Genomic DNA, 23,998 nt, shown 5'->3' with positions numbered 1-23,998 from the left:
CCTTGATTAGCAAAATTATACTTTGACAATTTCATGAGTGTGTTTTCCTTCTGAAATCAACTCCTCTCACAATTTTTGGAAGAATTTCGCGAAACTTGGCAAAAGGCCTTGTTATATATGTCGGTAGTACGCATATTGTTATTTTGTTCATTTCGGTTACATTTTACCAGAGTTGTGGCCCTTGATTTAACAACCTTGTACTTTCACAATTTCATGAAGGTGTGCTTGCCTTCTGGCATTGACTCCTCTCACAATTTGTGGAGGAATTTCACCAAACTTGGCAAAAGGCTTTGTTATATGACAGTTATACGCATATTGAAATTGTTTAATTCAGGCAAATTTTACCAGAGCTATGCCTTTGATTATTAACAAACTTGTACTTTGACAATTTCATCAAGGTGTGCTTGCTTTCTGAAATCAACTTCCCTCACAAATTTTGGAGGAATTTCATGAAATTTTACTGGACTCTGTGTTATATATCGGTAATGCGCATATTGCAATTTTGTTCAATTCAGTCGCATTTTACCAGAGGTATGGCCTAGTTGCCAGCAAGGGGATATTGTGCTCTCAGAGCACTCTTGTTCCTTTTTCTTTTCCTTTTTCTTTTCTTTTCTACTGATGTACACTATGGAATAACACTTGTGGATTTGGGCAGTGTCGAGAAAAGTTCCAAACTATTTTGTATATTTTGGGGTTACACGGGTTGGTGGTTGTTTTAATTTTCCTTGGTTTTCTCGTCCCCTGCTAGTTCCCACACATCAGACAGCTCTCCCCTATCAATGACCAACCAGGAAGTGCAAAGTCTATGACAACAGCATCTTGTCAAGCTGCTGCTCATGCAACATCGGGAGCCACATAAGTGCTTTCGGCCCCCTTCTACATGCATGAGCTCACAGAGGCCCACGATTGGCTAGTGTCGCTGTGATTGACAGGGGAGAGTGTGTATGCCATGCCAGACTCCCTGAGAGCATGGCACATTTTGCTTTCTTGGGCTCCTGGCCACGGATGGCTATGGCATTGTCGAGATTCTAACTCGTATTATACACGTCATGTACATCTCATGTCTTTTTTTTGCTAAAGTGCTGTCATTTGCTTCCTCTCAGATCACCAACAACAAAGATGCTCTGAGGAAGACGTGGAATCCCAAGTTCACTCTGAGGAGCCATTTTGACTCCATCCGCAGTCTGGCGTTCCACCCTCAAGAGCCGGTGCTGGTCACAGCTTCGGAGGATCACACGCTGAAGATGTGGAACCTGCAGAAAACAGCTCCTGCCAAAAAGTACGAGTCAGAGGACAGCAGTGACCTTTAGTAGTTCTGTTGAGTTAAATTGGCATGATGGATACAGATGTATTACCGTTTACATCCTCTCTTCAGGTGTGCTGCTCTTGATGTGGAGCCCATTTACACGTTCCGAGCTCACAGGTGAGTGTGTGAGAACCTTAGCCGTGAACACAGACACACGGGGTTGATTAGGTAAAGTCGTGGCTACATGCACTACCTCACTCAAAACATGGTACACACAGTGTGTGTATCAGCCTGGTTTTAATCACAAGTAACTATGAGTGGCTCTTGGCAGAAGAATAGAAATATTCATTATTTAACCAGCTGTTAATAGTCCTGGTTTCCTTTTAACTTTGGGAGGACAGTGTTTGCTCTTGGCACCCTAACATGCTTAAAGTTTTCTTAAATAGCAGTTCTTTTTGCTCAGGATTCTGGTCTTTTCAGTACAAATGTGCAGTAAATCAAAAATTCATGCAAACTGTAGACAAGCAGTCATTCACTAACATCTGCTACAAAATTCCATTACATGGCATTTAGCAGACGCTCTTGTCCAGAGCGATATACAACAAGTGCAAAAGTCAGGTACAAGACGTGCTGAACATCTAGACGAAAGTTCTAGTGCCAACTGAAGAAGTGACAGAAAATACTTAGTGTAATATTCTGTTGAAGTACCAATACTCAGCAAACCACCAAGGAAAACAATTCAACCATACAAATGAACTGAAAGTACAACTAAATGGAGGAAAATAAAACTCCAGTGGCTAACCCTAGGCTAGACAGTACACAGCCTGGGTTGGTCGAGACAGATACATAGTGGGCAAGGAAGCAGGGGAGAGGTGCAGCCTGAAGAGGTGGGTCTTCAGTCTGCACTTGAAGGTGGTCAGGGAGTCAGCAGTTCTGACCTCAATGGGAAGGTCATTCCACCACTGAGGAACCAGGACAGACAGCAGTATTGACCGGGCTGGGCGGGAGCGGAGAGGAGGAGGAGGGACCAGGCAACCAGTAGTAGCGGAGCATAGGGATCTGGCTGGCATGTAGGGTTGGATCAGTCTGTGGAGGTATGCTGGGCCTGACCCCTTGACTGACTGGTAAGCTAGCACCAATGTCTTAAATTTGATGCGAGCTGCAACAGGTAGCCAGTGCATGGTGGCAAGCAGAGGGGCAACATGGGAAGAATGAGGGAGGTTGTAGACCAGGCGAACTCCAGCGTTCTAGATGAGCTGCAGGGGTCTGATGGCAGAAGCTTGAAGGCCAGCAAGGAGAGAGTTGCAGTAATCCAAGCAGGAGAGGAGCAGTGCTGGACCAGGAGCTGAGTAGAGGACGTGGTGAGATCCTTTGGATGTTGTAGAGGAGGAATCTACATGTCTGCTAAGGAGGAGAGTTTGTCATTGAACATGACCCCCTGGTTCTTCACACTGGGTGAAGGTGACCTAGAGATGTCCCCCAGGGAGATGACAATGTCCAGGGGTGGAGAGGATGGAGCGGGAATGTAGATCACTTCTGTCTTGCCTGGGTTGAGCTTCAGGTGATGGTTGTCCATCCAGTACTGAATGTCACACAGGCATGCAGAGATCTCTGTGTCAGGAGGAGGAAAAGAGAGAAACAACTGGGTGTCATCAGCATAGCAGTGGTAGGATAGACCATGAGCAGAGATCATTGGGCCGAAAGACTAGGTGTAGAGGGAGAAGAGAAGCGGACCAAGGACTGAACCTTGAGGGACACCAATGGTAAGTGGGCATGGTGCTGATACAGTACCAGACCAGGTAACCTGGAAGGAGCAACTGGAGAGGTAGGACTTGAACCAGTCTAGGACTGTCCCACAGATCCCAAGAGCTGATAGGGATGATGGGAGGATGGGGTGATCAGCAGTGTCAAATGCAGCAGAAAAGTCTAGGAGAATCAGGACAGAGGAGATGTAATGTAGCTACTACAGCAAGAATTTAAATATTAGTGTTATTCCTTAGAACATCAACCAAAGACTGATGAGTGAGAATTGTTCTCTCTAGTCTGTTTAAAAACCTTTTCTCTGACAAATGATCATTTTTTTCATGGAGCAGACTTGAGAAAAATATCTCATTATCTCTAGCCACTTTATCCTGTTCTACAGGGTCGCAAGCAAGCTGGAGCCTATCCCAGCTGACTACGGGAGAAAGGCGGGGTACACCCTGGACAAGTCGCTAGGTCATCACAGGGCTGACACATAGACACAGACAACCATTCATACGCACATTCACACCTACGGTCAATTTAGAGCCACCAGTTAACCTAACCTGCATGTCTTTGGACTGTGGGGGAAACCGGAGCACCTGGAGGAAACCCACGCAGACACGGGGAGAACATGCAAACTCCACACGGAAAGGCCCTCGTCGGCCACGGGGCTCGAACCCGGACCTTCTTGCTGTGAGGCGACAGCGCTAACCACTACACCACCGTGCCACCCTGAGAAAAATATATACGCTGTATTTTGGCCAGATTGTTCTTTTAAAGGTCTCTGTGAATAAATCTGCTGCAGAAAGAGCAGTAGAGAAGTGTTTTGTATATGTTGGTAGTTTGTAGAGGTGTAACAGTGTTGTTCTGTGTAGGGGTGCAGTTCTGTGTGTGGTCATGAGCAGTAACGGAGAGCAGTGTTTCAGTGGAGGAATGGACGGAACCATTCAGAGCTGGAACACTCCTAATCCAAATATTGACCCCTACGACTCGTATGGTACGTTCCATTCTTACACTTTTCAAGCTTTAAATACATCAGACGATTGATTTCTCTCTAACGACCTGTGTCCGTCTCTGGCTGTGACAGAGCCGTCTGTGCTGAGGGGGGCGCTGTGTGGTCACACTGATGCAGTATGGGGTTTGGTCTACAGCTCGGCCCACCAGCGGCTGCTGTCCTGTTCAGCAGATGGAACGGTGCGACTTTGGAATGCTGCAGACACCTCACCCGCCCTTGCCATCTTTAATGAGGACACGGGTAACGGCACAATCTCATCCTCATTCACTCATACAGGATTCCACATTAATAACACTTCATAGATGCACATTAATCCTCATTATTATGCCTCAGTAATACCTCATTAAGACGTTCTCATTATGGAACACACACGTCCCATTAATGATACACCCTTAATGTATCCTCATTCTAGAAACTTATGCCCCATCAATGATACCTCAATAAAACATTCCCCTTGTAGAACACATGCCTTATGCTGCATAATTGCTGTAATAAAACATTGTCATTCTAGAACATGTTCATTTTGCATCTTTAATAATACATTATTAAAATAATCTTTGATCTAGAATACACACATTCTTATTGATTTAGTGTTATCTAACTGAAACATCTTCATTCTAGAGCAGACACATACTGGACCATTTAATGATGCATCCTTAAAGCATCTCCATTCTAGAGCATGTGCCTCATACCTCATTAATACCCCATTAAGAGATCCAAATTCTGGAAGACATGCATTATGGGTCAGTGATATCTCATGAAAACATCCTTATTCTTGAACATATGCCTTATGCCTTGCTCATGTCATGAAAACATCCTTATTCGAGAACATATGCCTTGCTCATATCTCATGAAAACATCCTTATTCTAGAATATATATGCATTATGCCTCAGTGATATGAAAGCATCCTTATTCTAGAACATATGCATTATGCCTTGCTCATATCTCATGAAAACATCCTTATTCTAGAATATATATGCATTATGCCTCAGTGATATGAAAACATCCTTATTCTAGAACATATGCATTATGCCTCACTGATATGAAAGCATCCTTATTCTAGAATATATGCATTATGCCTTGCTCATATCTCATGAAAACATCCTTATTCTAGAACATATGCATTATGCCTTGCTCATATCTTATGAAAACATCCTTATTCTAGAACTTGTGCATTAATCCTCACTGATACCACATGAAAGCATCCTTATTCTAAAACATATGCATTATGCCTTGCTCCTACCTCATGAAAACATCCTTATTCTACAACCCTGATTCCAAAAAAGTTGGGACAAAGTACAAATTTTAAATAAAAACGGAATGCAATAATTTACAAATCTCAAAAACTGATATTCTATTCACAATAGAACATAGACAACATATCAAATGTCGAAAGTGAGACATTTTGAAATTTCATGCCAAATATTGGCTCATTTGAAATTTCATGACAGCAACACATCTCAAAAAAGTTGGGACAGGGGCAATAAGAGGCTGGAAAAGTTAAAGGTACAAAAAAGGAACAGCTGGAGGACCAAATTGCAACTCATTAGGCCAATTGGCAATAGGTCATTAACATGACTGGGTATAAAAAGAGCATCTTGGAGTGGCAGCGGCTCTCAGAAGTAAAGATGGGAAGAGGATCACCAATCCCCCTAATTCTGCGCCGACAAATAGTGGAGCAATATCAGAAAGGAGTTCGACAGTGTAAAATTGCAAAGAGTTTGAACATATCATCTACAGTGAATAATATCATCAAAAGATTCAGAGAATCTGGAAGAATCTCTGTGCGTAAGGGTCAAGGCCGGAAAACCATACTGGGTACTCGTGATCTTCGGGCCCTTAGACGGCACTGCATCACATACAGGCATGCTTCTGTATTGGAAATCACAAAATGGGCTCAGGAATATTTCCAGAGAACATTATCTGTGAACACAATTCACCGTGCCATCCGCCGTTGCCAGCTAAAACTCTATAGTTCAAAGAAGAAGCCGTATCTAAACATGATCCAGAAGCGCAGACGTCTTCTCTGGGCCAAGGCTCATTTAAAATGGACTGTGGCAAAGTGGAAAACTGTTCTGTGGTCAGACGAATCTAAATTTGAAGTTCTTTATGGAAATCAGGGACGCCGTGTCATTCGGACTAAAGAGGAGAAGGACGACCCAAGTTGTTATCAGCGCTCAGTTCAGAAGCCTGCATCTCTGATGGTATGGGGTTGCATTAGTGCGTGTGGCATGGGCAGCTTACACATCTGGAAAGACACCATCAATGCTGAAAGGTATATCCAGGTTCGAGAGCAACATATGCTCCCATCCAGATGACGTCTCTTTCAGGGAAGACCTTGCATTTTCCAACATGACAATGCCAAACCACATACTGCATCAATTACAGCATCATGGCTGCGTAGAAGAAGGGTCCGGGTACTGAACTGGCCAGCCTGCAGTCCAGATCTTTCACCCATAGAAAACATTTGGCGCATCATAAAACGGAAGATACGACAAAAAAGACCTAAGACAGTTGAGCAACTAGAATCCTACATAAGACAAGAATGGGTTAACATTCCTATCCCTAAACTTGAGCAACTTGTCTCCTCAGTCCCCAGACGTTTACAGACTGTTGTAAAGAGAAAAGGGGATGTCTCACAGTGGGAAACATGGCCTTGTTTGGGATGTGTTGTTGTCATGAAATTTAAAATCACCTAATTTTTCTCTTTAAATGATACATTTTCTCAGTTTAAATATTTGATATATCATCTATGTTCTATTCTGAATAAAATATGGAATTTTGAAACTTCCACATCATTGCATTCCGTTTTTATTTACAATTTGTACTTTGTCCCAACTTTTTTGGAATCGGGGTTGTAGAACGTATGCATTATGTCTTGCACATATCTCATGAAAACATCTTTATTCTAGAATATATATGCATTATGCGTCAGTTTTATGTCATGAAAACATCCTTATTCTAGATCATGTACATTGTTAATTATAGCTCAATAAAATGTTCTGACTCTAGAACCCATACATTGTTTCATGAATCTCTCATTAAAATCTTGTAATTCTAGAATGCATGCGTTATTCCTTAGTGGTACCTCATTAAAACACTCACTCAGTACCCTCATTCCATTAGGTCTTTCAAAACAAATTTCACTGTTCAAACAAATGAGAATTTTCACAATCTTTACTTATTATGGAGGAACAATCCACATTAAAACGCTTCATGTTCTACTATATGCCGATCATTTTCTAGTTCAGATATTTTCTAATTAATTCTTAAACACGAATGCGATAATGCGTATAAGCATTTACAGGCACTTATTGGAGTCAGTTTTTCTGTGGCTTAGTCTCAAATTGCATTCACCTGGGCATGTGGTGCACTATATAGGTTCTCCAGTGCCTGTATGATATACCTCAGGTAGTGAACATGTGTATGAAGTTGCCTGAAACTTGGGATTCGGTGTTTGTTGAAGAGTACATAAGAAATGCGATGAACCTCATAGCATCTGACTGTCAGTTTGTGCTCTCTCTGGTGTGTGTGTGATAGAGTTAGGCATCCCCTCCTCTGTGGATCTGGTGTGCAGTGAGCCAGCTCACATGGTGACAGCCTTTAGCAACGGCAGGACAGGCATCTTCAACATGGAGACGCAGCAGCTGGTGCTGGAGCTGGAGTCTCAGAATGCAGGGGAGCCAGGTACATCTACACACACCTGCGCTGAAACTTATGAGCTCTTTTTTTTTTTTTTTTAATCCACTTGGTTCTGGCTTGCTTAAAATACACTTTTTGTTGTACTGAGCCTTGAGAGTGGGTGGCTTTTACTTTAACGCTGGAGCTTAGAGATGAAGCTCAAAGGACAAAAGGTTAGCTATTTGGGTTCACAAAGTTACGATTTTAACCATCGTCATAGCATACAGTGCTTTAGCTGGGTTATAGGCTGATGTACTGAGCTGAAATTCAGTAAAGCTTTGGCTAGGAGTTTAATATTTCTGTTCATTATTTCTCTATTATGCCTGTCAAACAGTAAACATGTGCATCTCCACCGAAAGAATACAGTTTAATTGCTGTGAAAATAATTATATTTGATTAAGCCACTTAAGACTTTTGTTTCCTTTTCCTAGCAGTTAACCAAATATATGTTCGTTAAGTCCTCCGAATAGTGGAATAGTACAATTTAAAATATACATAGTACATCTGTATTAGAAGAAAAGGGCAAATTGCTTTGGAACTTCTCATGTTTAAAACTTTCATCATGTGAATCTTATAAGTGGAATAGCTAACAAAATTAGAAACGATAGAATATTGAATTAATGAGTACCAGTGCATCACAAACCTACAATTTTCTGGTATTAAAGGTGACATTATACCCCTTATCCACAAGTTGACACAGTTCCCAGAGGTCGTATTGAAATGTCCGTGACATGCTTTGGTCAAAATACCACAAGGATAAAGCACCACAGCTCCGTTCTCACCCTGTCTAAACAGCCCTGTTCAAAACAGCCGATTTGAGTGCCTGTTCCTTTAAATGATAATGAGCCACTGCTCACCCCACCCACTCTTGTGCTAACTAATCAGGTAGAATTTGCCTCATGAATATTCATTTGCAAAGGCAGTTCTCAAGCTACGAGTGGAGATACTCAGATGAGAGGCTGCTATAATTTTAATCAGTTCCTCTTCTGGGCGGCACGGTGGTGTAGTGGTTAGCGCTGTCGCCTCACAGCAAGAAGGTCCGGGTTCGAGCCCCGTGGCCGGCGATGGCCTTTCTGTGTGGAGTTTGCATGTTCTCCCCGTGTCCGCGTGGGTTTCCTCCAGGTGCTCCGGTTTCCCCCACAGTCCAAAGACATGCAGGTTAGGTTAACTGGTGACTCTAAATTGACCGTAGGTGTGAATGTGAGTGTGAATGGTTGTCTGTGTCTATGTGTCAGCCCTGTGATGACCTGGCGACTTGTCCAGGGTGTACCCCGCCTTTCGCCCGTAGTCAGCTGGGATAGGCTCCAGCTCGCCTGCGACCCTGTAGAACAGGATAAAGCGGCTAGAGATAATGAGATGAGATGAGTTCCTCTTCTGACATAGAAAGCTGAGCGAAATCTGAAAGGCTTGTTCATGCACATGTTTTCTCAAATAGGCAGCTCCAAAGAAACCGACTGGGTTGTCTTATTTCAGAGTTTGTGGCTTGGTAGGCACTCCAGATACCCAAATGTATGTGCACAAGCTTTAAAGCTGTAACGCAGTTTAGATACCATGCCTTACTTTACTGTCATTGTTGCTACATACATCAGCATGCATGCATTATTGAGAGACTTAAATGTTTTTAAGCAAAGACAGATATCCATCTATTATCATTCCTTATGACTTCTGTTATGTGGTATCACATTTAAGCTGTGCGCATTTGTTATTCTTCAGATGCCCCTCGTCAGATCAACAAAGTGCTGAGTCACCCGACTCTGCCCATCACCATTACAGCACAGGAGGACCGCCACATCCGCTTCTTCGACAACAACACAGGTAGTTCCAGCACAGTGTGTGTAACTCCATCAGTAATTTAGACCAGAGGTGAAATAGGAAATGCCATAAAATAAATATTTAAATCACTGTTTAAGACTTTCAAACCTTTACACGGTATGTGTTGGACCTCTGCATTTAATCAGCAGAACGTAAAAATATACCAAAAGAGCAGTTGTCGTCTTTTTTTTCCTTAATAAAAATGGAAGATCCATATAAATCCAGAATGATTGATAGGTGTTTTTTCAGTCCTTCGCTTGAAAGATGGGCTGACACAGCGCCCTCGCTTACTGAAGACGGACTCGTGAAAAAGTTTAACCCTCTAGGGTTGAGAGCTTCGCTGGCAAAGCTCGGCAGGTTTAGAATGAGTAGGTCATGTATTTAGATAAATATCTTCGGGTTATCATACAAGCATGATAAACGTATTGACGGAAACTTGATACTTTATACTTTCCTATGTGCCCACTGCCAAATAATATATTTTTTAAATTACCTCAATTAGATGAAACAAACTTGTCACCTTACTCAGTCACACCGGAGTCGGCGCGCTGAGTGCGCACTTACATATTCATAAAAGACTATTCACATGGTAACGGCATGATAATCACTTTCACTCTTTCAGTTTCGACTGGTTTCTCTTTCACAGTGGGAACGTCCACCGTAAGCAGGATAAAATCTGTCAGCTATAGTTTAGGCTATTTGGAGGTAAAACTTATTGCCAGATGGCACGCGGATTTAATGCGCTTCAGATGATTCAGGACAGCGAATCAATTCATGATTCAGGACAGTGATTCAGCTCAGTCTTGAACTGCAATACTGATGATGAGCGGTGCCTTTATTTATTTATTTATTTATTTATTTTTGGACCCATTCCGGCCAAAAATCAACTCGAGTAAGTGTAAATATTTCTTCTATTTTTTTATAAGCGTATCAGTTGATGTGCGTGTACTGTAGTGCATACGACGGAAAAATGACTGAGCAATTTTTCCAGAGTTAAAAGTATTTTCCTCAAAAATAGTTAATTTTGCTCTATTTCGAGTTTAGCGAGTAAAATTTGGAGTTGAAGTGAGAGCAGAATTACAGAGTAATTGTGTAACAAAGTAACAGTTGGTTGTGACTCTGAACTGTGTAAAATAGTACAAGAGTTAATTTAAAGACACTGAATAGAGTCAAATGCCAGATAAATGAAGCTGTTGTAAAAAGCAGTTTGAGAACTGTGTTGGAATGTGTGAAAAAACATGACCTTACCCATTGTGACGAACCATTTTGATCACTTGACCTGACGGGATTAAGAGATGGCAGTGGGAGGGGTTTTCACTCTTCTCATTGAATGAATGGAAATTTTTTACACTTCTCATTGAATACCCGTCCCACTGCCAACCCTTTATCTCAAAACAATAGGACGTACATTTTTGATGGCCAGTTAATTGTCCAAATCAATGGAGCAGATTTAAGTTTTTGTGCTTGATACATTCCGAAGATTGAACAGAATCACCTCTAGTGACCAAAACGGTTCAACACAATGGGTAAGGTCATGCTTTTTCACACATTCCAACACAGTTCTAAAACTGCTTAATACAACATCTTCATTTATCTGTTATTTTCTTTAAAGTACAATCATGACAGACATACTACATGGATATTATTGTAGCTGAGCTTGTGTTGAATACAAAAAGTGTCATATGACTTTGAAAATACTGCTTAGATTTATTGAAATTGACAACAAAATCAGAGCATTCCAAATCATTAGAGTGCCTGAAAATACCCTCAGACCCCAGAGGGTTAAATAAGTCTGATTTAGACGATCGTACTTTCATGCTTTGCCAAGAAACATATCTTACAGGATCGTTGTTGTTGTTCTCCTCATCCAAATATGGTTGATCTTCCAATACTTAATTCTAGAACAAGTGCGTTATGCCACTTAGAACATTCCTATATCTTATTCTTTGTTTATTCACACATTCTTGTTCTCAACACACTCCTGACCCTTTTAATAAGAATTTATTAAAACATCGTTCTTGCACACCTGCATCGTGCACAAATGAGAAACGCCCTCATTCTGGCACACACATTAAGTCTCATTAATACTTTTAATTAAGCATTCTTGTTATAGAAAAATACCTCACATCTTCATTCTAAAAAGTTTTATTAGTGATATCATTAAGGGCGTATTCACACCTACGTTGTTTGGTCCGGACCAAACGACCAAACAAACCAAATTTCCCTTGGTCCGGACCTTTTGGGTTGGTCTGAATACAAACCACCGAACTCTGGTCTGGACCGAACAAGCGGACCGAGACCGAGCTGCAAGGTCAGACTCGGTCCGGACCAAAGGAACCCTGGTGCGGACCTTTTGGAGGTGTAAAAGCAGACCGGACCTAATCTGACAGTTTTGCTTTTTTGTACCTCGGGAGCTTCCGTCGTTTGTCGAGCATTATGGGAAACAGAGTCTTGACACTCCACCGCAAAGCGCAAACACTGTTTCGGTTGTCAAGGGAACCTTACAACAGTCGTTCAGTCATTCAGACCAGTGGTAGGCTAGACTACAGAGTACAAAAAATGAGTAGGGGGCAAACGTGGGCCGAGGAAGAAACGCGTACCCTTGTGGATATATGGGCAGATGTCCACATATCTGAGCTTTTGGAGAGAACACACAAAAATGCCGACGTGTTTGCTGTATTCAGTGAGAAAATGAAGGAGAAGGGGTTCACGCGCTCCCCAGAACAATGTCGGCTAAAAGTGAAGAAACTCCGTCAGACCTACATTAAAATCAGGGACATTCTTTCAAAAAGTGGCGGTACTAGCGACTTGCGTGAAGAGCCAGAACTGTCACAACATGATGTGCGCTCATCAGCACTATCCTCCGTGACTACTTTTGAACTTAACGCTTTGTGCGCGTGTCGTCTCTGACCAATAGCTGAACGACCTCAGGGCGCGCGGCTTTGTTGACAGATTTTGGTCCGCTTACTAAAATGTACAGTGTGAAAGCGAACCGCACCAAAATGAAAAAAAAAAAACAAAACATTTGGTTCGGACCAAAGCAAGTGAACTATCGAACTATCCTGGTCTGAATACACCCTAAAACATTCCCCCCCCTCCTCTCGAGTGGCACAATGGAAAAGCATTCCTCTTATCATCTGGAGATCATCAGTTTGAATCCTGATGACACTACAGACATCTACAGTCGGGATTCCAAGAGAGAGACATGGACCATGCTCTCTGGGTGGGAGGGATGGCACACTTTCTCTCCCCTGTCACTTAGTGACACTAGCCAGTCCTGGGTATCTGAAAGGCGGGGATCACACTGACCAGTAGCGGTACCAGCAGAAACAGCAGATTTTCTGTTTGCTGTGGTTCGGCAGCGGAGCAGTTGACGCCGCTAGTGTTACACTAGTGACATAGGAGCAGAGCTTTAGTTCAAGTTGAACTTGATGCAACTTTCTGAGGGTCATCAATGTCAGTTTAGTGTATCCGAGGAAAGTTTCAGGTCTTTTGACCAATCAAAGGGGATGTCTGAAATGACAGGAAGAGTTTTTCGTGAAAGCAGTGTCTCCTGGAGCCAAACTACAGTAAACAAGCTTCTCTCTCTCTTTCAAATTTTCCTCAACCTCTAGTCCCAAAGCTACTAAGAGTAAAACTTTTAGTCCTTTTTTCGTTGTTATATGGGAAGTTAGTTCTTCGTCATTTAGGAACGAAATTCCTCAACATTTTTTTGAATCATAGAGTTATGATATCATTAAAACAATGATATTATGATATCATTAAAACCAGGGCTTTGAACCGGTTCAAGGAACGAAAACGAAAACCGGGAACTTTTTCTATTTCACATGGAACAGAAACGAAACCAGAAACTTTATTATTTTTTATGTTCCGGAACAGAAACGCTTATTAAAAATAATGGTAACCGGTTAATACTGGTTTTTATTTCGTTCCTCAAAGTTTCCGTAGCCTACAAATAAAAAAGCCATTCTTCTCCTGCGCAAGTTTCTATGACCCGCTGGGGTTCACTTCCTGTGTGACGTTCGCTGACTGAATGGAGAGCGCGGGAAGGTGGACTACTATCACGTCTCCACGTGATAATAAGTGAATTACTGAGTGTCTGAGCAAAGAAGAGCCTGAACGATGCAACCTCCCTATTGGCTGTTTGTAAAAATGTATCAGTTGTTGCCCTTCCCACGGGAATCATCGCGGGCTCGAGAGACGAGACCTGACGAGTTAGTTCGTTGGTAGCAGAACAAAATGTCTGGACACAAATCGGGTTTTCAGAAAAGGAAAGAAAATAAACAGAGGGTCGAAAATACAAAAAAGGAGGCAGAAAATGCAAAACGAGTTTTAAGGTAGGACAAATGGTTACTTTATAAGGCAGCCCGCCGTGGCTGCAGGCTTTCAGTTGTGTCATTGAATGGTTACTTTTCTGAGGCAGCCCGCCGTGGCTGCCTGCAGCCTTATTTATTATAGCCCATTTAGTTAAAATAGTTGATATAAAATGTTTATAGTTATAGATATGTGATGGTTGTCCTGATTTAGACTGGTGTTTTTTTTTTTTGGGGGGGGGGGGGGGGTGCGCGATGTTGCACCCGGGTCCAGATTAGGGCAGAACCGGCCCTGGCTACATTTCAGGTGTAGTTTGTTTTATGTATGTATGTACTTGCATAGATGTGTACTTGGTCTTCCAATATGGCGCCTAACAAAATCTCGCGGCGCGGTGACGTCATGCGGTAGCCCTTTATAGGGCCTGACTAGCCTTTGGTAACACACTAAACGAATTATCTTTCATTTTTGGCACTTTTTCTGTTTGTGTAGATGGAAAGACATACTGAGAATCCAAATCGCCAACATTTGAAATAATAATTGTTTTGAATTATTTCTTGTCTTATTTAATGAAGGTTGTAATAGAATTAGCCTACATTTGGCTTAAGCTGGATGAGACAGAGACATAATTTTATAGTCATTTGTTAAACAGCTGACAGGGAACGTAATTAACCGTTCCGGGAACGAAATTTTTTTGTTCTAACCAGTTCGGGAACGTCTATTTAATGGTGGAACCCAAAACCGGAAACGTTAAAATTCCGTTTCTGTTCGGAACGAACCAATAGGAAAAAAATTCTGGTTCAAAGCCCTGATTAAAACATATCATTATGTATACCTCAAACACATCATTATGCTTCATTAATAATGCTTGATTAAAACAGCATCATTCTAGAACATGCACGTTGTTTGTACAAAATGTCTGACGAAAATCATTTCCGTTTAGAATGTAAACAAACCGGCAAAATGATAGTAGCAATTTGGAAAAATGCTATAATGATAATTTGTGGAAAAAAAAAAAAGAGACGTTCTTACCATCAAATCCTTTTCTTTTTTTGGGGGGGGGGGTTCGAGTAAAGTTTTTATTTTGTCCTCAGTTGGTTCAGAGTTCGGGGTTTTTTGGCGGTTGGCAAACCAGTGTAAAAGTGTATTACTGCCGCCAACTGGAGTGTGGATCAGGAGATACTGGGGGGGAGTATATTCTTTTAGCTATTTCTGTTTCTTTTAAATACTTGATAACAAAGTGATGTATCTGACTTGATGCGCGCCTCCATTTTGTTATTCTTTACTCATGGTAAGTTATATGAGCTGATATCCTAGTCGTAAAGTAGCCAATCGGAACGCGCGATTGCTCATATCCAGTGAATGTGGATAGAATAATACTCATTATATACAATTCTCATTCTTGTATAAAATTCCATTATAGGCCATTTTCATTCTAAAATACACATTTATGCTCCATTTTGAAGCAGACAGTTTTTATATCTATTCCCCTGGATTTGAAAAGGACTGTTATTAACTGAACTAAATGATGGCTGCTGTATAAATCTAGTCTGTTCTTGTTCTTCTTTAGGAAAACTTATTCACTCCATGGTGGCTCATCTGGACGCTGTGACCAGCTTAGCAGTGGATCCTAATGGCCTCTACCTGATGTCTGGTAGTAAGTATTCGCAGCTCAGTGTAGGCTGGGGTTTTTTTCTGATATTTATTTGGGGTTTTTTTTTCCTCAGTTTGGTTGGAGTGGAAAAGTCAAATCTCATTGTGTCTCAGGTCACGACTGCTCCATCCGTCTTTGGAACATGGAGAGTAAGACGTGCATTCAGGAGTTCACAGCTCACAGGAAGAAGTTTGACGAGTCGATCAACGATGTGGCGTTCCACCCCACTAAGTGCTACATCGGCAGTGCCGGAGCCGACGCCCTCGCCAAAGTCTTCGTATGACCTCTGACCTCTGTGACCTTGAGGAAGGGACACGGACCCTAACGGCAAAGACGAGAGTTGCCTTTTAGAAAGAGGCTTTCCCTCCTTGCTTTGGAATTTGTGATGATGAATAAAGAGAAGGCTTGTCAGGTGGACGTCACTCCAGCCCTTGTTACCCACAAACCCCCTGTCTGAAATGTGTAACCCCTCGTCCAGGCAGGCCTGGGTGGGGGTGGGGTGGGGGGGATAGGATGGAGCCACAACACTGGAGCTCAGTACAAACACTCCCTTTGGGAATTCCAGATGTCAACCCTGCTGGAGAGAACCTCTTCACAGAAGTGTGTGCGTGCGTTCGCGCATGTGCGCACACGTTCACTCCTCTCCAGCATGACAGGGTTGCCCTTTGAGCCGCTCCTGCTTCGTCAGCCTCACAGGAAGTCGGGTGTTTCCGACACCGTTCATTTTTCCCTCTTCCTTTCTTTTTCTGCTTTCTGAAAAGAGAAAGTGAAAAGAGAACATAAGGCTCCTGACCTAGATGGTCTGTGTGAAGTTCTCTCAGAGTAAACTGTTCGATGACGATGTGCCTTTGTTTCCAAATACAGTCTCGGTAAACAGCGGTAACACAGGAGGTCTCGGTCAAGCTCAGGCTGGAGGGAGTCGTCCCAGTTTATCGGCTCTTCACACGCACAGAGCCGTGCTGTAACATAATAATCATTCCTCGTTTCTTAGTTTTATGACACTGTGGGTTTTCAATGGATTAGTCTCTACAAGCGTCTACAGTAGGGTTAGGGAAATCCAGTATCTTTTGTTGTTGTTTTTTTTTTTTTTTTTATGAGCATTGCAACTTGGGATCACCATGCTGATGGCAAATATTAGATTGAAATGAATTAATGGCTTTGATATAAGAGGTCGTCTCACTGAGGGGGATCTTAAAGGAATACACCAGAGTTTTTAATCCTCATTAGTGTTCACCAAGTCAAGTCTACAGCGCATTTAAAAACAACAGGAGTTGACCCAAAGCGCTTTACAGTCTAGGCACAAGCAATTCAATGGGCATGAATAAGAAAAATGGAAAGAGAGAAATAATAAGGCAAGACTGAAGATATAAAATCATGAAATTCGAACAGAAGATCGTAAAATCATAAAAGCGATCATGAAATCGTAAGCTCAATCATAAAATCAAGAGAGGATATGGGGTCAGGAGCATATCTACAGGTTACCGTGGATGATAATTTTGACGTGTCCTTGTGTAGAGAAAGGAGCAAAAACCTGCTTAGTTTAAACTCACTTCGAATAAAGGTTTAAAGGCAGTTGTTAAATGTCATCAGTGAAGATAAATAAATAAAATCCGCCACTGTATGATGCAAATTCAAAAAAAAGAACCATTACACAGTAGAAATTAAGGTTTCGCCAGAGCTGTTCTCACTTTCCAAAACTGGAGCAGTGCAGTGAAACCGTATTCTGGTTGCATTCTTTGCTCTGCAAAATTATTCCAATCTCTGAAAGATGAATTAAAGGAACAGTCCACCATACTTCCATAATGAAATATGCTCTTATCTGAATTGAGACGAGCTGCTCCGTACCTCTCCGAGCTTTGCGCGACCTCCCAGTCAGTCAGACGCGCTGTCACTCCTGTTAGCAATGTAGCTAGGCTCAGCATGGCCAACGGTATTTTTTGGGGCTGTAGTTAGATGCGACCAAACTCTTCCGCGTTTTTCCTGTTTACATAGGTTTATATGACCAGTGATATGAAACAAGTTCAGTTACACAAATTGAAACGTAGCGATTTTCTATGCTATGGAAAGTCCGCACTATAATGACAGGCGTACTAACACCTTCTGTGCGCTTCGGCAGCGCATTGATACGGAGCTCAGATATCAATGCGCTGCCGAAGCGCGCAGAAGGTGTTAGTACGCCTGTCATTATAGTGCGGACTTTCCATAGCATAGAAAATCGCTACGTTTCAATTTGTGTAACTGAACTTGTTTCACGTCACTGGTCATATAAACCTATGTAAACAGGAAAAACGCGGAAGAGTTTGGTCGCATCTAACTACAGCCCCAAAAAATACCGTTGGCCATGCTGAGCCTAGCTACATTGCTAACAGGAGTGACAGCGCGTCTGACTGACTGGGAGGTCGCGCAAAGATCTGAGAGGTACGGATCAGCTCGTCTCAATTCAGATAAGAGCATATTTCATTATGGAAGTACGGTGGACTGTTCCTTTAAGCAGATTTACAGCTTCATTTAGAAATACCTGTGATTGACGTGATATGGAGGAAGCCATGGCCTAATGGTTAGAGAAGCAGCTTTGGGACCAAAAGGTCGCCTGTTCGATTCCCTGGACCGGCAGGAATGGCTGAAGTGCCCTTGAGAAAGGGACCTAATCCCCAACTGCTCCCCAGGGTATGTTGTACGTCAGTCTGGATAAAAGCGTCTGCTAAATGCCTGTAATGTAATTTAAATATAACGCTGTGCAAAACCTCTGGTGTGTTTTCTGATTGAAATCAGCTCATAGGTTGTTCGTAGCTTTTTGGAGAACCTGTTGGTCTGCTGTTGCTTCTGAATGTGCGGAGTCCAGAATCGTCAGGATGGCTTTTTCTTTTTTTTTTACCTGAAAGGTGATCATAAACCCATTTTGGTTGCATTTGATTTTCTAAAGAAAAAGAAATTTAATGTTTGCAAACTAAAATTTGCTCATTCCTGACTCAGTGACACTAATGCAGAACATTTCACAAACTATCCATTAAAACTGTAATGTTTTGAGGATTTTTAGATATCAAAATGCTTGAGTAAATTAATTATGAATTTATTGACCTCAACAACTGCCCTTAGGCTTCAGTTATAAGTGAATTTGTAAGAACTCGGTTTTCTTTTCTCGTCTCAGCCCAGGGATATTTTTGTCTGTGGTAATCGCACATGTGCTGCAGATGAACTGGATAGATGCCATGTTTATCAGAGAGAAAAAACTCTGAAGTATTCCTTTACATATGAAATGTAAGCAAGATGTACTTAAATTCAGCAAATGTTCCAAGATCGGATCTCGTTACTTCAAAAATCAAATCCAAAAGCCGTGGTTTCTCATGCTGACCGATGTGAAGATTTTTACTCCGTTCAGATTCGCTGCTCGTCTTAAAGCTGGAGGCTCAGAGTTCTGAGGTTCTGGAAAGTTTTTCAATCCGTCAGTGGTGAAGGAGTTTCATCTTGTGTGTTTTCTGCTACATATTTTGAAATGATTGTTTCTTTTCTTCCATTCGCAGCGTGCGCTCCTCTAAAGACATTTTAAAAAAAAAATAGAGCTATAATATATTATTATATTATAATATAATAATATACTGTTATTGTATTATATTATAATATAATATAATCGTTGAATATTATTCATAGCTCAGTTAAAGTTCATCCAGGACTCGACTTGTACATAGAAAGACTTTAAAGTAAATTATTTATTGAACCATTTACCGCATTTCTCTGTGGCTTTACATCTAAATACGAATGGATTTTATTGTATTGTGTCTAATTTCTAAAGCACCTTTAAATAGCTAGTTAAAACCCCCAAAAGTGTATGATCTAATTGTTCTATAGGATTATATACATTTATATTACAGTATTTATTGGAAACTTTAGGTTGTGAAATTGAAGCTTTAACTTTTTTTTTTTTTTAAGTTTTAACCATGTCCTTGCTCATGAAGAGGACCTCCATCTGATCTCATTTGATCTGATCTAATAGAATTGTACATTTTGTGCACAGGCTACAGTATGATATTTTATGTTCCAGGGTTTTGTTTTGTTTTTTCCACTTTTGTTTCGGTTGGATGCCTCTACCGGTTTTGTGTACACAGAGAACATAAGACGTCACTATTGTGTAATGCAACCGTCATAATGTTCCAACAGAAGTAGTGAAGTCCGATTCAGTCCGTCATCATGTGATTTTAATTAAATAGCCTAGATTTAGATTTGATGTTAAAATGGATGATGCTCACGAAAGGTCGCAAATTCGGCTGATCTTTTCGCAGTGTATTTAAACAAACCTCAGACAAGCTGTACCAGAACTGCAGCGATTCAGCTCAGCTTTTTTTTTAGGGTTAAGGGATTTTTTTTTCTGTTATTTATGTATTATTAGCTTTTTTTTTTAAGCCAAATAGATGATTATTTAAGGCGCCGGCAGTGGGGACATGTGGGTTCATCTGTGTGATTGGATGATCAGGAGTTTTGAGAATTCGTGATATGTCTGAAGTCAGAGATCAAGACCCTGTTCTCAAATCATAACCTTGTGCACACTCCTGCTTTGACGATATGATCTACCTGAAGGGGTGGCTGTGTATGGTTTTAAATATATATTTTATATAGAGTTACGTGGAACAAATACTAGTTATTTTTATTTACTTACTGTATGTTTTGGTGACGGAAGCTGCAAATGAATCTTAAGCCAGATGTGATGCAGATTGATTGATAGATTAATATTTTTAAGGATTTTTTTTCTTCTGTGATTACTTGAAACATGTTGGAGTGTTTCTCTGAGGGTGCCTGTCTATATTTTTGTTGTTGTTGTTGATGGGTGATATGCTCATTTTCACAAATTTTATGCCTTTTAATTGATGACGCGAGCACTACAAAACAAAAGGAAAGTCTGTCTTATGTGCTTTTGCTGTCTTTAGTTTCAGGTCATTAAATTTTAAATAATGGAGATTAAAGGGTCTCTTTTTTTTGGGGGGGGGCTATGTCACCAAATGGAGAATAATATTTGGTAGATTGCAAGGGTGTGTGTGTGCGTGTGTGTGTTAGACGTCCTTTTGTTCTTTGAGGTGCAGAATGATTTTCGAAATTCACTATGTATAGTTTTAAAGTGTTTGCAAACAAACTATTTATGAACACACAATGCAGCGTGGATTAAAGTGCAAAAAAGCTAATAAACGTTACGCAGTGATGCATCGTTTTAAAGGAACAGTTCAGCCAAAAGTGAAACGTACACAATTTTCCACTTGCACCAAACATACTCAGTCAGCCAGGACGCGTCGTACATCTTTTAAAAAAGAAAAAAATTAGCTTCTTTACTTTTGCACCATCACTTCAGTCTGTTGCCTTGTTAATAAATAATAACGAAAGTCTTCATTCTGAACTAATAATTCTAACTTGTGATGTTAAATTGCAGTGCAGCTGTATATACTCATCTTGCTGTTTGATGCAACTCTATTTAAAAAGTCTTGGGGGGGGGGAAAAACCTTAGGAATAACAGGTTCCGTGTATAAAAGAGCCCTCCTGAATAAGAAACCCTCTGTAGTAATTTTCTACATAGAAGCAATAAGGGTTCCACCAAACAGAGGGACTATCCAGAGTGTTTTCTAAGCTGTGAATTGAACAAGTGTGTGTATGGTGCGCTCGAAAATACAAGATTAAAAATACGTCGGGCAGTAAGTTGGTCCCTGACGCTTCCAGTGTTCTCATGGGTTTGCTCCCGCTTCGCAAAAATGCCAGTAGGTGGATTGGCTTTTTCTAAATTTCCCCCAGATGTGAATGAATGTGTCTGATCCGGGGTGTGGTCCCACCTCACACCTCAGTTTTCCTTACGCAGACTTCAGATCCGTCACGACTCTGACCAGGATATAAACAACTTACTACACTGATCGACTGACTACGTTAGGGTGAGGAGAAAATCCCTTTCTTTCTTTTTTGTCAGAACTATTTCTTTAATCTTAAACAGTCTTAAAGGTCATCGCTGATGTCTGCTGTTTCATTGGTTTGCCCTGATTACATAATATTAAAGAGTCTTGGACAAATTTAATGACAGTACTGCTTTAAACATTGCTACTATTAGCAAAACCAAAATAAAGCAAATAATTGGCCAAGATTAAAATGCATGCAATTTACCTACCCCTTCCCTTGTTGTTGGTTTTTTTCCTTTACTTTGCACTGGAGCTATAAAGTTAATGTAGATAAGAAGTAAGAGATGCTTATAGATACGAGTGTAGCGTCGATCATTGCACACTCGTCTCAAACTGTCTCAAGTTGTTCAGTGTGTCAGAATTGTCACAAAGCTTAAAGTGCCATTGGATGTATTCTTTGGCATAAAATACAATATATTTTGACAACATATATAAATGGTATCACTAGATAGAGAAATCTTTTAGCTTCAAAATGATATATCAAACATAATTTTTTGACAACGACAAGTATATTAATTTTGCGACCAAAGTCACCTACCCTTTTAATTTCCGCGCGTGATGTCATCGGCAGGTTCCCCTTCTTGTGTACCACGTGACGTGTGACGTGGCACATATTATCAGCAATGGCGGATAGAACGCGATAAAAATAATGCCAATAAATCTAGCTAATACCAATAAATCTAGCTAACTGAAAGATTAACTCAAAATTTTTCGCAATTTTTTTGGCCCCCATATACGAGGAGAAATGACTCTCTCACTTTGGGGGTTTCCTGGTCTAAAAATAGACCGACACGTGGTACACAAGAAGGGGAACCTGCCGATGACATCACGTTTCACTACCGCGCGGAAATTAAAAGGGTAGGTGACTTTGGTCGCAAAATTAATATACTTGTCGTTGTCAAAAAATTGTTTGATATATCATTTTGAAGCTAAAAGATTTCTCTGTCTAGTCATGTTGTCATAAAATATATTGTATTTTATGCCAAAGAATACATCCAATGGTGGAATGGCACTTTAAAACAGCAGCCGTCTCGAAGCAAGAATCCTATTCTTTCTTTTTACTTTGTTTAATAGCCCAGTGCTATTGAATTCTTGATTCTGGTTGGTCAGAAGGTGTTGATTCCAGTTGATATCAATATCGATGCACTCCTTCTTTCGGGATCAGGACGCTTCATCCAATGACCATTTCGTCCAATAGTTGAGACATTTTGTCCAAAGTCTTTTTCATATGCGCTATCAATTATTTTATATGTGGTGATATGTGCAACAAGTTTGAGATATAAAGAAACCATAATTCATTTAAAGGAGTGCAAGGAGAGCAGTAAAAACGCGCGCACACACCCAGAGCAGTGGGCAGCCACACCAGAGCGCCCAGGGAGCAGTCAGGGGTTCGGTACCTTGCTCAAGGGCACCTCAGCCCAAGGCCACGTCAACCTAACTGCATGTCTTTGGACTGTGGGGGAAACTGACGCAGACACGGGGAGAACATGCAAACTCCACACAGAAAGACCCTCGCCGGCCGCTGGGTTCGAACCCGGAACCTTCTTGCTGTGAGCTGACAGTGCTAACCACTACACTATATATTTTTAAACCAAATCTAAAGAAGAATTTTCAGTAGAATTTGACCGAAGCGGAAAACATTTTTGTAAAGCAAACGAGTGACCCTTACCATTACAGGCTGCTCTCTGAGCTTCGAGTCCAGTGAAGCCATTTAATTAATCATATAGCCAGTCAAGGCCAACACAGCCTTAATCAGTAAAATGTTTCAATGAATATTTTATTTAAGTAGTATTTTATTCATTTAAGGAAGTGCATTAAGCAGGTTTATGACTGACTAAGGCTCGGTAATGCACGCTGACATGGCATAATACTTCACAATGAATGTGCGTTTTCTCAGTCTTTATATAGGCATGCTGATGCCTCATTAACAGCGCATGTACGAGAGTCCACTCAGCATACGCGCAGTCCGGAGCGTAGGGACCCATTGTTTTGAACACATTTGCTGAGAAAGGCAAGTCTGGGGCGATCTTTACTCGCCATTAGATTTCACAACTCGTGTTTGGCGGGTGGTTGAAAAAGGTTTTGAATGAAATGTCTTAACCGTTGGACGAAATGGTCGTTGGAAGAAATGACCTGTATCCTTTCTTTCTTATGTTGTTGTTTCCAGAGGTGGACAGTAACGAAGTACATTGACTTGAGTACTGTACTTAAGTGCACTTTTTGAGTATCTGTATTTGAGTATTGTTTTATTTTATTTTTTTTTTGAAACTTATGACTTTAACTTCACGACATTTGAAAGACAAATATCGTACTTTTTACTCCACTACATTTCTGTCAAGGTCCTCGTTACTTGTTACTATGAAGCGGCTTTGAAAGTGGATGTTTTTTCTTTTCTAAAAGGTGATTGTTTTTTTAAAGATTTTTTGGGGGCTTTTTCCACCTTTATTGGATAGGACAGTGTAGAGACAGGAAACGAGCGGGAGAGAGACGGGGAGGGATCGGGAAACGACCTCGGGCCGGAACCGAACCCAGGTCTCCGGATCCACGGCACGGCGCCCCATCCACCCGAGCCACGACGCCCCAATGATTAGTTTTTTAGCAGGTGACACTA

General features: G+C 41.2%; 1 protein-coding gene across 2 annotated transcripts in view; it reads left to right on the top strand.

The window, feature by feature from the left end:
• The window catches only part of strn (striatin, calmodulin binding protein), a 184,015-nt gene extending 166,752 nt beyond the window's left edge, over positions 1–17,263 (top strand). For both annotated transcript variants that reach the window (XM_060941036.1, XM_060941035.1), the window contains exons 11-18: positions 1,104–1,279; positions 1,376–1,423; positions 3,865–3,986; positions 4,077–4,244; positions 7,546–7,692; positions 9,400–9,501; positions 15,380–15,466; positions 15,577–17,263. In XM_060941036.1, coding sequence (XP_060797019.1) covers positions 1,104–1,279; positions 1,376–1,423; positions 3,865–3,986; positions 4,077–4,244; positions 7,546–7,692; positions 9,400–9,501; positions 15,380–15,466; positions 15,577–15,746 — 1,020 coding nt within the window. In that variant the 3' untranslated portion in view covers positions 15,747–17,263. The remainder of the gene's footprint in view (positions 1–1,103; positions 1,280–1,375; positions 1,424–3,864; positions 3,987–4,076; positions 4,245–7,545; positions 7,693–9,399; positions 9,502–15,379; positions 15,467–15,576) is intronic.
• Positions 17,264–23,998: the final 6,735 nt, after the last annotated feature.

The sequence above is a fragment of the Neoarius graeffei genome, chromosome 15 (genome assembly GCF_027579695.1).
Source record: "Neoarius graeffei isolate fNeoGra1 chromosome 15, fNeoGra1.pri, whole genome shotgun sequence".
Lineage (NCBI taxonomy): Eukaryota > Metazoa > Chordata > Actinopteri > Siluriformes > Ariidae > Neoarius > Neoarius graeffei.
The sequence above is the reverse complement of the archived record's forward strand: the minus strand, read 5'-3'. Positions and strand labels throughout refer to the sequence as shown.